This window comes from Leuciscus leuciscus (genome assembly GCF_965113295.1).
Source record: "Leuciscus leuciscus genome assembly, chromosome: 21".
Lineage (NCBI taxonomy): Eukaryota > Metazoa > Chordata > Actinopteri > Cypriniformes > Leuciscidae > Leuciscus > Leuciscus leuciscus.
Genome location: NC_138745.1, coordinates 8589447 through 8605000, shown reverse-complemented (window position 1 = coordinate 8605000; position 15554 = coordinate 8589447). Strand labels below are relative to the sequence as shown.

General features: G+C 37.8%; 1 protein-coding gene across 2 annotated transcripts; it reads left to right on the top strand.

Moving 5' to 3' along the window:
* The first annotated feature begins 105 nt into the window (after window positions 1-105).
* On the top strand, window positions 106-3477 carry tmem26b (transmembrane protein 26b). Of its 2 annotated transcripts, none has more exons than XM_082151354.1 (6): window positions 106-375; window positions 542-638; window positions 842-925; window positions 1301-1509; window positions 2481-2560; window positions 2713-3477. In XM_082151354.1, the coding sequence occupies exons 1-6, from the start codon at window positions 188-190 to the stop codon at window positions 2964-2966; spliced, it is 912 nt and encodes a 303-aa protein (XP_082007480.1). In that variant the 5' UTR covers window positions 106-187; the 3' UTR covers window positions 2967-3477. The 2 variants fall into 2 exon arrangements, with proteins under 2 accessions (XP_082007480.1, XP_082007479.1); XM_082151353.1 differs by having other exon boundaries at window positions 1301-1513; window positions 2485-2560.
* The last annotated feature ends 12077 nt before the right edge of the window (window positions 3478-15554 follow it).

Sequence of the window (15554 nt, the reverse complement as noted above, 5' to 3'; positions counted from 1 at the left end):
TTCAGAATATAACATGGTTAAAAAGATTCAAAACAGAAGTCCCGCCCAAATGGTGTGAAACGTGGGAAGAAGGGAAGAAGGGGGGGGAAGATAAAATCGGCTTCTTTAAATCAAGGAGCTCAGAGTGAAAACCTCAGCTTTCCACGCATTACCTCGACCAGCCTCAAGCTGTATTCTGAAAGAAATCATGCTTGTCAAATTTACCTGCGTTGTAGTCACCAGGGCATTATTTATTTTAGTGTCTCTCATCGGTGTATGGAGAGTGACATGGGTGAAAAATAATAATTTATACTGGTTTCTAACTATCCTCTATCTGCCTCTCGTGGCTGAAATGATTTTAACTCTGAGAAGAAGAAAAGGGAAGGATTACAAATGGTAAGTACACACGTCAACATTTCTTTTTGCATGTGTAAGAATTTCGAGAGCCAAATCGAACCTTTTCTGGGGTCAACATCCTGAAATATCATCTAGTGTAACTTGGTTTAAACACTTGAGTGAATTTTGACAATATATATCTGAGTAACTCAAACTCTGATCTTAGGGTTTCTCCAGCAATATTGTTTTTCCTCATAAGTATTATACCAACCATATGGATCCTTGAATTGCACCATCAGCAAAACAGATCAGAAGACATAAAGGTATACTCAAGGGAAAGCAATGCACATATAATACTTCTATAAATACATTTTAGCTTTTGACTGCTTTGCAAACATATTTCATGCTGCCTTTAGAAAACTTTAGAAAAATAAAAACCCACGTGTATTTCAATGCCAGTGTCTGATACAATGACAAATGCATTATATTTCTTAATGTTTTATGCCTGAAATGTTGCTTATTGCAGTGCAATAAACTGGATTCACCTGAGAGCTTCCAATTCTTTTTTGATGAAAGGAGAAATTCTTCCAATGCAACCATGAATTTACAGGTACTGTCTCTGTCTTTTATAACATCATGACTTTCCACATTACAGACGTTTTCCATGGAAATGTAGACTACACTAATCTCTTAAATAAGTCTCTTGCAAGTCTTTCAGACATAGTTTATTTACTCAGTTTAAAGCACAACTACTAGCATGGGTGATTTGTAAATACAAATGTTGGTTCAGTCCTCAACACAAACAAGACCTGTGTTAATGCTTGCGCAAAACAAGGTTCTTATAGAAAAACTGTTGTTATTTGTTCAGAAGTCGCCACACCTTCACCTGTGAGATTTACAGGACATGCTTTATGTAAGTCTGACCTCAGTTCTTCCAGAAGGCAACACCTCTTAGCTGAATAGTAACTTTGTGGTGGTATTTTAGGACCATCTAAAATTCTTGTCATCGGTTTGTGCCAACAACTGGATCCTAGCCCTTCACCAAATCATCCTGATCCTGCTAATAGTGGGGAAGTGGCTGCTACCAATCGCTGGAGGGGTCACTAGAGATGAAATGTCCCAGTTGTTGCTCATCTTTGTGGGCACGGCTGCTGATATCCTCGAGTTCATCAGTGAGACGCTGTCTGATGTGAAGCAAGTATTGTTTAAGACTAAATAGTCCACATTTTCACATTTATTTCAATGTGTTTCTGTTAGGTAAGTGTAATTAAATCTTTCTGTTTACTTCCAGATTTAAATGAAAATAAAAATAGAATAAAATAAAACCCAACCTATTATTCAATGTGGTCTGTGTGGAAGCTTGTTTCCACTTCCATACAAAATTAGTTTGTTATAAAAAATAAAAAAGGTAATTTCAACTTTTATCTAACAATTCCTCACAATTCTTATATCTCACAATTCTGAGAGGAGAAAATATATAAACTCACACAACTCGGACTTTTATTTTGTTTGTTTATATCTCGCAATTCGTACTTTATAATGTAACTTGAAATTGCAGCTTATTTCACAATTCGGACTTTGTTCTAGCGATTGCGAGTTTGTGTCTTGCAATTCATAATAAATGAATAATATAACTCAAAATAACTCACAATTCTTACTTTTTTCTCACAGTTCTGTGTTTATATCTAAATTATATTATATCTAAAAAAAGTCAGAATTATGAGATATAAAGTCACAATTATGAGTTATAATGTATAAATCGCAAGATAGTATCTCACAATTGCAAGCACAAAATCAGAATTGTGATATTAAAAGTCACAATTAACTTTTTTTATTTTTTTATTTTGCAATTCTGACTTTTTTTCTCAGATTTATGAGATACACACTCTGAATTGTGAGTTATAAAGTATGAATTGCAAGATCTCACTCAGAATTGTGAGAAATTCACAATTCGCAATTTCAAGAAAAAAAGTAAGAATCGTGAGTTATTTTACATCTGAATTACATAATTTACATAAACTTGTAATCACTAGAAAAAAAGTCACAGAACACATTGAAAACGACGTACACGTGGAATATGGAAACAAGCTTCTATAGGAATGAGATAATAAGGTCTACATTTTCTTAGTCATTAATTTTTCATCATATGCTGTTCCTTGTTCTAGGGAGAACAGTCTAGTCTTTGTGTGCATTATTCTGGCAGTTTGGACATGGAGTATGCTACAATTTCCTTTGAATTTTTCAGGTTTGTACCATATTTGTCTGTTGTTTCATAATATGGCATATTAGCTATGACATTATATGCATAATAATAACTATAGGCAAGAAACTGCAATTTAATTTTAGTCATTGTTGTAATGTTCTTTCGTACTTCTGTTTTTTACTGGCATCTCTCAGTGGTGAACACCAAACCTGAGGATTTTTGTGAAGGCCAGGATGACTCTCTCATCTCCAAGTACAGGACAGATATATGGAACATTGTGGGATGTTTTTTACTTCAAGACGGCCCCTTCTTTGTTGTCCGACTTACAGTTATGATGTTTTTTTCTGTCTTTCATCAAATGCTGGTCTTCTTTACCATTAAGAACTTTCTAGTCGTGATGCTTAATATCTACAGGATGTGGGTCATTTACAAAGATTACACATCGTGAGAAGTGCAAAAGGGATCTTGTCTGGGTTAAAAAACATTCATTGGCATTATTTTGAGAACTGACACTGTGTCATCTGCGTCATTGTGGCATCATTTTGATAAACATTTTGACTCATTGTTATAGAACAGCTTATTGCTATATCAATAATACATGCATATACAACATGTTATATTATTAATAAGGCTGTCAAAATAAATGCTTCAGAAAATGTAAATATGTTTTTTTGTGTTTTTTATTTTTAAGGCAGTTAACACATCCATTCAATTTGACAACTGTTTCATTCTGTTATTTTGGTTTCTTAAGACTGAACCTAGCAAGTGCCAGTTCAAACAGCAGTCCCACAGTAGAGCATGTTTATAAGAAAATAAACAGTTTTACTTTTATTTAGTTTTACTTTAGTTTTACTTTGTAAGTAAATGGACTGCAGATGTCAATTAGCCTGTGGCTAACTCTGGTACAATGCATCAAATGGTAACATTTATGTTGGAAATTGTACATGGTCCTTAATAAATTTTTTTTTTTTTAAAAATACTTCTTAATTTACTTATAAATAAAGTTCAAATTAAACAATTTTCAATCTGTATGAAAAAAAAAAAACATTTTATTGAAGCTCAAGCATAAAATAGCACCTGCTGTAACTTATGTTACATTTTATGTTACAAATATTGATGATTATCAACAGTTGCAACAAGCAGTGGCAAAAGTTTACATGTGTCAGACCATAAAGTGTGGGTAAAGTTGTTGTATTATTTACTTGTACAATGGTTAGTCCTAATAGGACTGTCAGTCTGTGCATTTCATTAGTGGTTTCATCATTACGCCAGTAGGTGGCAGGATGAGTTTATGAGTGACTGATTTTGATTCATTCACTTAAAAGGATGGTTCACCCAAAAATGTTATTCTGTCATTAATTACTCACCCTCATGTTGTTCCAAACCTGTAAGACTTTCATTTATCTTTGGAACACAAATGAAGATCTTTTTGATGAAATCTGAGAGCTTTCTGTCCCTCCATTGACAGCTACACAAATGACACTTTGACACTTCAAAAAGTTCATAAAGAGATCAGAAATCCATGACATATGATGAACAGATTGAATTTAGGCCTTTAATCACATATAAACATTGATCAGTTAACATAAACAGAAGCTCAACCGAACCTGATTGACACGCGAGAATGAACCTCATTGGTTCTTGCAGAAGCTCAAACGTGTTGCGTAACACAAGAATGAACCTCATTGGTTCTTGCAGAAGCTCAAATGTGCTGCGTAACTCGAGAATGAACCTCATTGGTTCTTGCAGAAGCTCAAACGTGCTGCGTAACACGAGAATGAACCTCATTGGTTCTTGCAGAAGCTCAAACGTGCTGCGTAACACGAGAATGAACCTCATTGGTTCTTGCTGAAGCTCAAACGTGCTGCGTAACACGAGAATGAACCTCATTGGTTCTTGCGGAAGCTCAAACGTGCTGCGTAACACGAGAATGAACCTCATTGGTTCTTGCGGAAGCTCAAACGTGCTGCGTAACACGAGAATTAACCTCATTGGTTCTTGCTGAAGCTCAAACGTGCTGCGTAACACGAGAATGAACCTCATTGGTTCTTGCGGAAGCTCAAACATGCTTCGTAACACGTGAATGAACCTCATTGGTTCTTGCGGAAGCTCAAACATGCTTCGTAACACGAGAATGAACCTCATTGGTTCTTGCGGAAGCTCAAACGTGCTTCGTAACACGAGAATGAACCTCATTGGTTCTTGCGGAAGCTCAAACGTACTGTGTAACACGAGAATGAACCTCATTGGTTCTTGCGGAAGCTCAAACGTGCTTCGTAACACGAGAATGAACCTCATTGGTTCTTGCAGAAGCTCAAACGTGCTGCATAACACGAGAATGAACCTCATTGGTTCTTGCGGAAGCTCAAACGTGCTGCGTAACACGAGAATGAACCTCATTGGTTCTTGCGGAAGCTCAAACGTGCTGCGTAACACGAGAATGAACCTCATTGGTTCTTGCTGAAGCTCAAACGTGCTGCGTAACACGAGAATGAACCTCATTGGTTCTTGCGGAAGCTCATACATGCTTCGTAACACGAGAATGAACCTCATTGGTTCTTGCTGAAGCTCAAACGTGCTGCGTAACACGAGAATGAACCTCATTGGTTCTTGCGGAAGCTCAAACATGCTTCGTAACACGAGAATGAACCTCATTGGTTCTTGCGGAAGCTCAAACGTGCTTCGTAACACGAGAATTAACCTCATTGGTTCTTGCGGAAGCTCAAACGTGCTTCGTAACACGAGAATGAACCTCATTGGTTCTTGCGGAAGCTCAAACGTGCTTCGTAACACGAGAATGAACCTCATTGGTTCTTGCGGAAGCTCAAACATGCTGCGTAACACGAGAATGAACCTCATTGGTTCTCGCACGTCAAGTGAACATGCTTGAGCTTCCTTTTACCACAACTGATGTGTGAGTTGATGAATGTTTATACTGTATGTAAATAAAAACCGTAGTTCAATCTGTTCATCATATAATGAAGAGTCTCTTCAGAAAATGTTTGACTAAACCACTATTTATTTTACTATAACCACTTCGTATTTCTCGTATTTCCCATTCATTTCTTACGGTGGTCACTTTTGACTGTGAAAAATACACTGTTTTTGTTTTTTAGAATCATGTCTGCATTCACATAGTAAGTTGGACAAAAGTCACCAAGTTTAGTACCAATGAAGTAAAATTATTATTTATTTAAAAAATGCATGGCCAAAACAGTATCAGAGGGTTAATTATTACAGATTTCCACTGAGTCAAGGTTTGCCTTCACTAGTCATCCTGAAGTCACTACATGTTTGAGAACAATCCACAGATGTCCAAAAATACTTCAAAAGTTCGAAGACTGATTCATTACAGAACATCAATCCTTCATGGTTAAATTTGATGTATCTTTTGGATCATTATTTTTCTTGTAAAATTAATATTTATAATGTGAAATATTACAGAAATATTACAGAAATAACAGAAAATAAATACATTCTTCTCCAAAACCCCTCAGAATAACATGTGCTACTACAACACAACCTCAGAGCTTGAGTAGGCAATTCTGGAGAGACTAGCAATAGCCAGTGGTGGACGAAGTGCACATACCATGTAGCCTACTTGAGTTAAAGTAAAGATACTCAAGGTAAAATATTACTCATGTAAAAGTAGAAGTGCTGCCTTTAAACATTCACTTGAGTAAAAGTACAAAAGTATTTGCCTTCAAATGTACTTAAGTATCCAAGTTTTATTACTATAATGTCCTATTATAATTTTTGTCACAAGACTCTTGCTTAACTCAGTCTACGTGAAGACTCTGTCACTCTTGGCACATCAATCTGTTAATAAAATGACATTAATTACATAATTAGTCTATATATATATATATATATATATATTTGAATTGAATACATTTTTTGTGTGTTTAATTTTGGACGGAAGGGTACTGATCCCATAAGGTATAATACATTTACAGTATTTACTGTACATATTTTTCACAAGCGTCTATGGTCATAATTATAAACATCCTAATGTTATGATAAATTCATATAAACCTGCACAATGCCATTGAATATATATATATACACACTACATTATGGGAGCAGCCAATTTCCCTACAAAATTAAACACCAAAAAGTATTAATGCAGTGTTTCTGCTACTCCTCAGAAAAAAAAAATGCTATTATATGCAAGTAATTTTAGTGTCAAGGTAATAAGCAATGTTCATTATGCGTCAGTATTTACCTATAATTGCTGCAATAATAGCTGCTGCTCTCTGCCCCGCTTAAAATTATTGGCAACACAAATTGTTTGGAACTATTGAGAGCTACACGAATCACGTGACCGCGCGGAGGCGAGATCACAGTAGGCTTGTTCGACTTGAAACGGCACACTGCACAGACCAATCGGTGAATGACATTAAAATACCGCAAGAGCGATTAGAAAGTAGACGGCTCTGTATGCTTTTCAGTCGCCCTCGCGATTTCGCTCTATACTTTGATGTCATAAACTGATCGGTCTGTGTAGCACCGGTTCAAGTCGAACAAGCCGTGTGTGTCGCAACCTCTTATATACTGTCTATGGTCGCAACTCTCATATTTAACGGCTCTGGTTCGCGCTTAGTAGATACCACCAAGGCAAGTTCAAAACAAAGTGCGCACGTTGTAGGCTACTGTGATAGGTGGCTCGTTTGACCAGTTAAGTTTTTATCCACTCATACATAAAAAGGAACGACTGATTTTGAAAATGTAGTAGGCCTAGAGTAAAAAGTAAGATATTTGACTTTGAAATGTAGTGGAGTTAAAGTAAAAGTCTTCCCAAATTTAAATACTTCAGTAAAGTAGGCCTACAGATACGCAAAAAAGCTACTTAAGTACAGTAACGAATTACATTTACTTCGTTACTGTCCACCACTGGCAATAGCAAGCTAGCTTTGAAAGCATAAGATCCCACCCTCCCTTAAGCCACGCCTCCTTCAAAACACATGAACGCACACACCAGTCGACGCAGCATAAGCTCGTTGTTTTGGTTCAGGAGGAACTGTAAAAGGCGGCTGCTGTTTGTTTGTGGCGCTCGATGACTCTACAACACTGTATAACCATAACCTTTTGGTCCTTTTACTTCCACAGAAGATTTATGTACAAGTTTAATTTTTACACCACTTCTATTATTGATTGATATCAGGATGTGAAGAGAGTTCCAGTATAACAAAAAGTGTTTATAAAACAAGTTGCCTACCCTTCCTTTAATACATCCATCAGGCTTCATACTTCCTTTTCCCCATTGCTTTTCCTCATTCTTCAGACATACCTTTTGTGATTGTGGCCAAAGAGTTCAATTGACTCTTTATCAGACCAAACACGCGGCGGTGGCTTATCTAAGTGTGGTGTTGAATTGTTATTCTGACATTTATGTTGAGGTTACAGGTAAGGTTTCTTCCCTCTATTCTGATCATGTTTGTGCACACTGACCCCTGTATCGGCTCAAAACTCAATAATCCCTCAGGCCTTTTTTTTTTTTTTTTTTTTGCAGTCCTATGCTTTGTTTTGAATTCCTAACTACAATGAGCATATCCAGTCTTGCATTTACAGAGTTTTTTTCTTTTCTTTTTGGTGTGTTATCTTATCTTTATGCATACAGTCAAACCAAAAATTATTCAGACACCAGATATAATTTTTTGATATTTTTTTAGTGGGTGCAGGAGGACACTGTAGTTTATTTATGTAAGTGAGGATAGCAAAATAAAGTGGCAACACTTAACAATAAGGTTCATTAGATATATATATATATATATATGTATATATATATATATATATATATATTTGATATATGTGATATATATAGATATATACTGTATATCAGTTATCACATATATCATAAATAAAAAAATAAAATATATATATATATATATATATATATACTGTATATTTATGATCTATGTGATAACTGATATACAGTATATATCTATATATATCAGTTATATATATATATGCAAAAGTCTTAGGCAAGTTAGTATTTTCACCAAAACAATGGTTATAGGCCATGTTATTAATGGCCATTTATTATGACCGCCGCTAGCGTAGCTAGCGAAAGCGGTCATATAGGGATTGTCAAAGTTTTTTTTTTTTTTTTTTTTGTCACCTTACTGAATTTTTCGTCAACGATACCAGGGACACCGAAGCACCGGGGAACATGAAATTTGGTGGGCATGTAGCCCCACTAGACTTCTAAGGAAAAATTTCGTTTGGTCCCCGGGGGCCACTCCCCCCCTGCGCTGGGCCCCCCCAAACCCCCAAAAATGCAGTTTTTCCTAAATAACTACCTGAACCGTGGCACCGAGGATGAAGACATTTTTATGGTATGTTGGTCTACTAGACTTTTACGGAAAAATTTCGTTTGGTCCCCGGGGGCCACTTCCCCCCCCCGCGCTGGGGCCCCCTTAAATTTTTCGTCAACGATACCAGGGACACCGAAACACCGGGGAACATGAAATTTGGTGGGCATGTAGCCCCACTAGACTTCTAAGGAAAATTTTCGTTTGGTCCCCGGGGGCCACTCCCCCCCCGCGCTGGGCCCCCCCAAACCCAAAAAAATGCAGTTTTTCCTAAATAACTACCTGAACCGTGGCACCGAGGATGAAGACATTTTTATGGTATGTTGGTCTACTAGACTTTTACGGAAAAATTTCATTTGGTCCCCGGGGGCCACTTCCCCCCCCCGCGCTGGGGCCCCCGTAAATTTTTCGTCAACCATACCAGGGACACCGAAACACCGGGGAACATGAAATTTGGTGGGCATGTAGCCCCACTAGACTTCTACGGAAAAATTTCGTTTGGTCCCCGGGGGCCACTCCCCCCCCGCGCTGGGCCCCCCCAAAACCAAAAAAATGCAGTTTTTCCTAAATAACTACCTGAACCGTGGCACCGAGGATGAAGACATTTTTATGGTATGTTGGTCTACTAGACTTTTACGGAAAAATTTCGTTTGGTCCCCGGGGGCCACTTCCCCCCCCGCGCTGGGGCCCCCGTAAATTTTTCGTCAACGATACCAGGGACACCGAAGCACCGGGGAACATGAAATTTGGTGAGCATGTAGCCCCACTACACTTCTACGGAAAAATTTCGTTTGGTCCCCGGGGGCCACTCCCCCCCCGCGCTGGGCCCCCCCAAACCCAAAAAAATGCAGTTTTTCCTAAATAACTACCTGAACCGTGGCACCGAGGATGAAGAAATTTTTATGGTATGTTGGTCTACTAGACTTTTACGGAAAAATTTCGTTTGGTCCCCGGGGGCCACTTCCCCCCCCTGCGCTGGGGCCCCCGTAAATTTTTCGTCAACGATACCAGGGACACCGAAACACCGGGGAACATGAAATTTGGTGGGCATGTAGCCCCACTAGACTTCTACGGAAAAATTTCGTTTGGTCCCCGGGGGCCACCCCCCCCCCCCCCCCCCGCGCTGCCCCCCCCCCCCCCGCGCTGGGCCCCCCCAAACCCCAAAAAATGCAGTTTTTCCTAAATAACTACCTGAACCGTGGCACCGAGGATGAAGACATTTTTATGGTATGTTGCTCTTAAGGGCCCACATCAACCTAGCCCATAATCACTCATTTGTGATTTGCGCCCCTCCCATAAAAAATGAAAATGCAATATTATTCTGCTTTAATCGCCCCTATCTTCAGTGGAGATGTTCAGAACTGCACCATATTTCATGTGTATGATTAACTTGACATCCTCTGGGGGTATCCTCTGCTAAGTTTTGTAGAATTTCATCCATGGGGGGGTATAAAATAAATTCATTTATGTGCACATTTAGTGACTGTACACTCATCGGCCTGTAGATGGTGCTGTTGAGCGAAGGGTTGCTGGTTTAGGATGATACTGTCACACACACACATGCAGGAATACAAACAAACGCAAGCATGCACACTCACTGACATCCACACGCACAGACACACACCCATACACACACATACAAATCCACATGCACAGACACACACACACAAACACACACGCGCACACATGTACGCACACATACATACACGCACAGACACACACACACACACACACACACACACACACACACACACACACACACACACACACACAGACACACACATACACAAACACACACACATACACACACACACACACACACACACACACACATACACAGACAGACATGCACATACTATTACTTTTTTTAGGTATATACATAAACACGCAATACAGCCAAATTACTCCACGTCATTTATTTTTGTGGAAAGCCAGTGCAGGCCTGAGCGGCGGTCATATTTTGTACCGCGATGCGGTACATCTAGTTTATTTAGCTGTAGTGTGTCAGTATAGGAAATATCAGTTTACATTTCCAAACATTCCTTTTGCCATATGCATTACTTGTAATGATCCAGTGAGATTTTTGTATGCACAAGGAGTCTGACAACAGCCGATATGATCCACATGGAGATCTGATCTCACCATCATCAAGTCCGAGACAGACTAAATCCAGAAGAACTGTGGCAATGTCTCCAAGACGCTTGAAGAAACCTGAGCATAAGATAATTCATTAAATAATAATGTTTTTATTTACTGTAGGCCAAGCAATGGTTAAGCTCAAAGGACAAAGAGCATGAAACACTATGAAAACACATTATGGAAATACGTCAGTGTGCCCTTTGAGGGCAGAGCATGTTTAAACAGCCAACGTGTTTGTCAAACGATTATATTATTAATTTATTTGGCTTTGACTATTTGGATATCATAAGAAGGAAAGAAGTTTCCTTTTGTTGGGTTTTGGACCAGGAAGAAACTGAAATTGAGGGCTTTGTTGTGTTGACCTCATGCCGAGAAATGGCTGTAAATCTTGATTAACAGACACATGAGCTGCATGCTTTCCTCTTTAAACTAATGCTTATCTCAGACTAAATGAATTGGAAGAGGAATACAAGTCAGATAGAGATGGTTCGGTTACCATGATCTTGCCAAGTAAGACATATACTTGCCAAGTATATATACATATTTTGTTGATCCTGGAACAACATTCCAGTTCAAAAATGTAGTCCTAACTTTATCCTTACCACTAAACTTAACCCTAGTCCATAACTTATCTCTTACATCAGAGGGAAATGACAGAGGCATATATGTGTTCATATATGTTCTGTCTTCTCCTGCAAGGCTGGATGAGAGGAAGTTATGTGTGATAGCAACTTACTTTCCTTCCTTTTTTAATTTGTTCTCTTTTTTTTCTTATTTTGTTCTTTCTGACTGAATGAAACGTTTCCTGTTTTTAATTTGAACATACATAGCCTATAACACAAAAATTAAATGTGAAATACTTAGAACATTAGTTTTTATATATTTTTCTTGATTATCAAATAGGCGTTACATGTATATATCTATATTTAAAAGAATTTATATAAGCATTTGATCTCTTGGTATTTGTGCCGCTAACATAAGGTATCCACCAGAGGGCATCATTTGGTAAACAGAAAAGTGGAACGTTTGCATCAAACAAGATCACGTTTTTAGTTGAATTTTATTTTAAACACAAATTATTCATAGCCTAATTCCGAATTCAATTATTTGACAATGGTTCAAATGAATAATAATAATAATAACATTTTCAATACTCTTTCTGTTTTTAATTAACAGATTGGCAAAAATTCTGTAATTTTTTTATTTTTTTATTTTCAGATTGCAGGATAATCTAGGCTAATCCATCTTTTCTGCATATCATTAATATTAAAATAAATAAAATATGTCATGCAGCTATGGAAACATTCTAGTCGCACGACCGTTGAATTAATTAGGTAAACACACTTCAGTTAAAGCCACACCGTGGACTTTGTGACCTAAAGAGTTGACGCATACAAGTTATTTTAAATGATTCCTCAGGCCAATATACAGCGTTTGACACTATTAATGCTCCGAGCGGGGCTGCCCTCTTGAAATACCGCCTATGTAAGTTTGGAGAAGACGGACCGTCGTTGGCCAGGTCATGTGACCTGGAGAACGTATCGCTTTACGGCCATCACGTGACCATAGGCTCTGATATACTCATGGAGCAGACTTTTGCGACAGTGCTGCGGCGCTTGTGGCCTCTAGGGGCGCTAGACGTGAAAGTTACAGGTCTAGCGCCCCTAGCGCCCGCAAAAGTTCCGCGGTGTGGCTTTAAAGACTATCAAGCCACCAAAATATTCTGACTGGCTGAACTGTTATATGTATATCAAGTAGAAATTCTAAGGTTAAAGTCAACAAAACATGATCCATTCAATGAAGGGTAAAATTATTAATTGTATATTATTAGTCCCAAAAGAATAGCCTATAACTACATTACAAATATGCTTATTGTTTTACTGCAACAATATAATGAACCAGTAAAGGCAAGCTAAAAATGAAGTGTAACATCAATATTCTTGTGTTACAAAGCTTTTTATTTTAGTGATAAAGAAAAAAAAGATCAGATCACCAGAACATAACATTATCTATAAATAGCTAGCAGTATAAGAATCTATTGACTTTCCTGGTATGATAGTAACTAAATATTCCAGTATAACACGACTCTTGTAAATAGAGTATCTCAATCTCCTTCTTGTGTTCTCACTATGACACCAACAGCCCGGTCCGTTTGAGGATCATATGGAACTATTGAGAACAAAGTAAGAACAAAAGACATTAAAATGAAGGGTTCCTAAAACTTACTTGGCTTTTCATGTCAGTCATTCGTGAATCGTGAGTAATGCATGTGTTTTTTTTAAGGAATAATATTTTATATATTTTTGCACGGACAACGACCAACTTCCATAGAAAATTCCATGAAGATCATTAATGTAATACTTTAAGGTTCCTCACAAGTGCCAAATGGTGTGAAAATTATACCCTTAAAAAAAAAAAAAAAAAAAAAAAAATGTATCTCAGTGTCTTTGGGTTAGTGAAAAATGGAGTAAAATTGCAAGCATCGAAACTTGTCCAGTTAGCAGTTGAGTTCTGTGGTTCTATAAATCCTCCTGCGTCCTATATAATCCTGTGTCTGCTGTCAACAATTTACAAAATACTAGTCAAATACAATTTCGAAAGGCTAGCAATATAGCAAGCTAGCGTTGAAAGAACAAGCCAATGCACATTGGCGAGTGAGATTTGCATGGCACACGAAATGGAATCCCTATGGAAAGTGCCACAACCGCTTCCTCTTCCCAGCATCCCATAAGGCGCCTGAACCTCCGTACCTGGTGGGACAGAAGGACAGAATTTTTCAAAGTTCACCACCTGGTCCCTGAAAGGAGTGGTGGGAACTTTGGACACATATCCCGGCCCGGGGTCTCAGGATTACGTAAGAGTAAGGCGGCCCAAATTCCAGGCATGTTTCACGAATAAATCTCTCAATGAGTAAAAACGGCTGTGTCTATACTATGATACACTATATAACATTATTATACAAATTATTATTTTCCCTGGTTCAATAGGGTACTCTAGTAAGAAAGTAGCAGTGGCTGGAACAGACTTTATCACCTCCGCTTAAAGGAACACGCCGACTTTTTGGGACTTTAGCTTATTCACGGTATCCCCCAGAGTTAGATAAGTCCATACATACCCTTCTCATCTCCGTGCCTGCCGTAACTCTTTCTGACACACCCACCGCTAGCCTAGCTTAGCACAAAGACTGGAGGTAAACAGCTCCAGCTAGCATACTGCTCCCAATAAGTGACAAAATAACACCAACATTTTCCTATTTACATGTTGTGATTTGTATAGTCACAGCGTGTACAGATAACAAGGTCACATGAGACACAGCCATCTTCTAACTGTATACATACTGGGAACTATATTACTTATTGGGAGCAGTATATGCTAGCTGAAGCCGGTGAGAAAAAGTAACGCAAATGTAACAACACATTACTTTCCATGAAACATTACAAAGTAACACAATTAGTTACTTTTTTGTAAAAGACAATATTGTAATGCATTACTTTTAAAAGTAACTTTCCCCAACACTGCACGTAGTTCATTTTGATACGTTTTTGTAACATCAAAGTTCATGGTGAGGACTGTGGGAAAATGTCCACATTTTGCCTTAAGACAATTTAAACAGATATTTAAATTTCTAGACTAAATCTGTTCTTTGCTACCCAGCCAAATTATGAAAATATAAGGGAGTAAATAATCGTCCATAATATTTTGGGTCCCCTCCCCCTCCCCCAGCACTTATTTCCATATTTATTTTGTTATTGGAACACACAGTACTTGTACAGTTTCCCAGTCAACATTTTTAATGTGTGACTTCGCCAAGTGCTTTTACTCTTCCAGAAGCATGTCCTGACTTGTCACACGCTCCACCTGTAACCCGCTCTTGAGACCTGAGCTCAACCCCTCAGAGGAAACGTCTCGCAGTAGCATGCGATTACAGCTCTGTTGGCAGTTTAACTGAAGTCAATGACAGTCAGCAGCATTAGCCGAATCCTAAACTGACACAGCCTCACGCACGCCGTTTCCCTACAAGTCAAGTTATATAATCAGATTTTTCCCCTCTCGCCAGAACTCGCCCTGTGTGTCAGAGAAGGATTAGGTCGGGATCAAAGAGCCACATTATACAGGATGTCACTTTTTTTCAAATGAGTTATTGAAGCAACTCTAGGGCTTTATGTAATATTACTTTTACATATTATTTTATTTAGATGTTAAAATACCTGTGCAAATACCTAGGTTGATTTATTAATAACTTATAACTTATAAAACTGTATAATAAAAAATAAATGACCATTTTATGACCATATTAATTGATTAATAGTAACACGTAAAATAATTATAAAAAAAAATTACAAAAGGTTTTGATGAAGTATGAATATGTCATACTGCGGACACCAGTGCCACTGCTTGAAATTTCATGTCAACTACCCAATAACCATTTGCATTGGAAGATCACACTGAATTAGAAACATTTGATAGAATAAGAAAAAACAATGACTTGATACCAAGTAAAATCAATAATTTATTCAACAATATTCCATTTTTAAAAAATAAATTAATGAAATACATAAATAAACAAACAACCAACTTTAAAG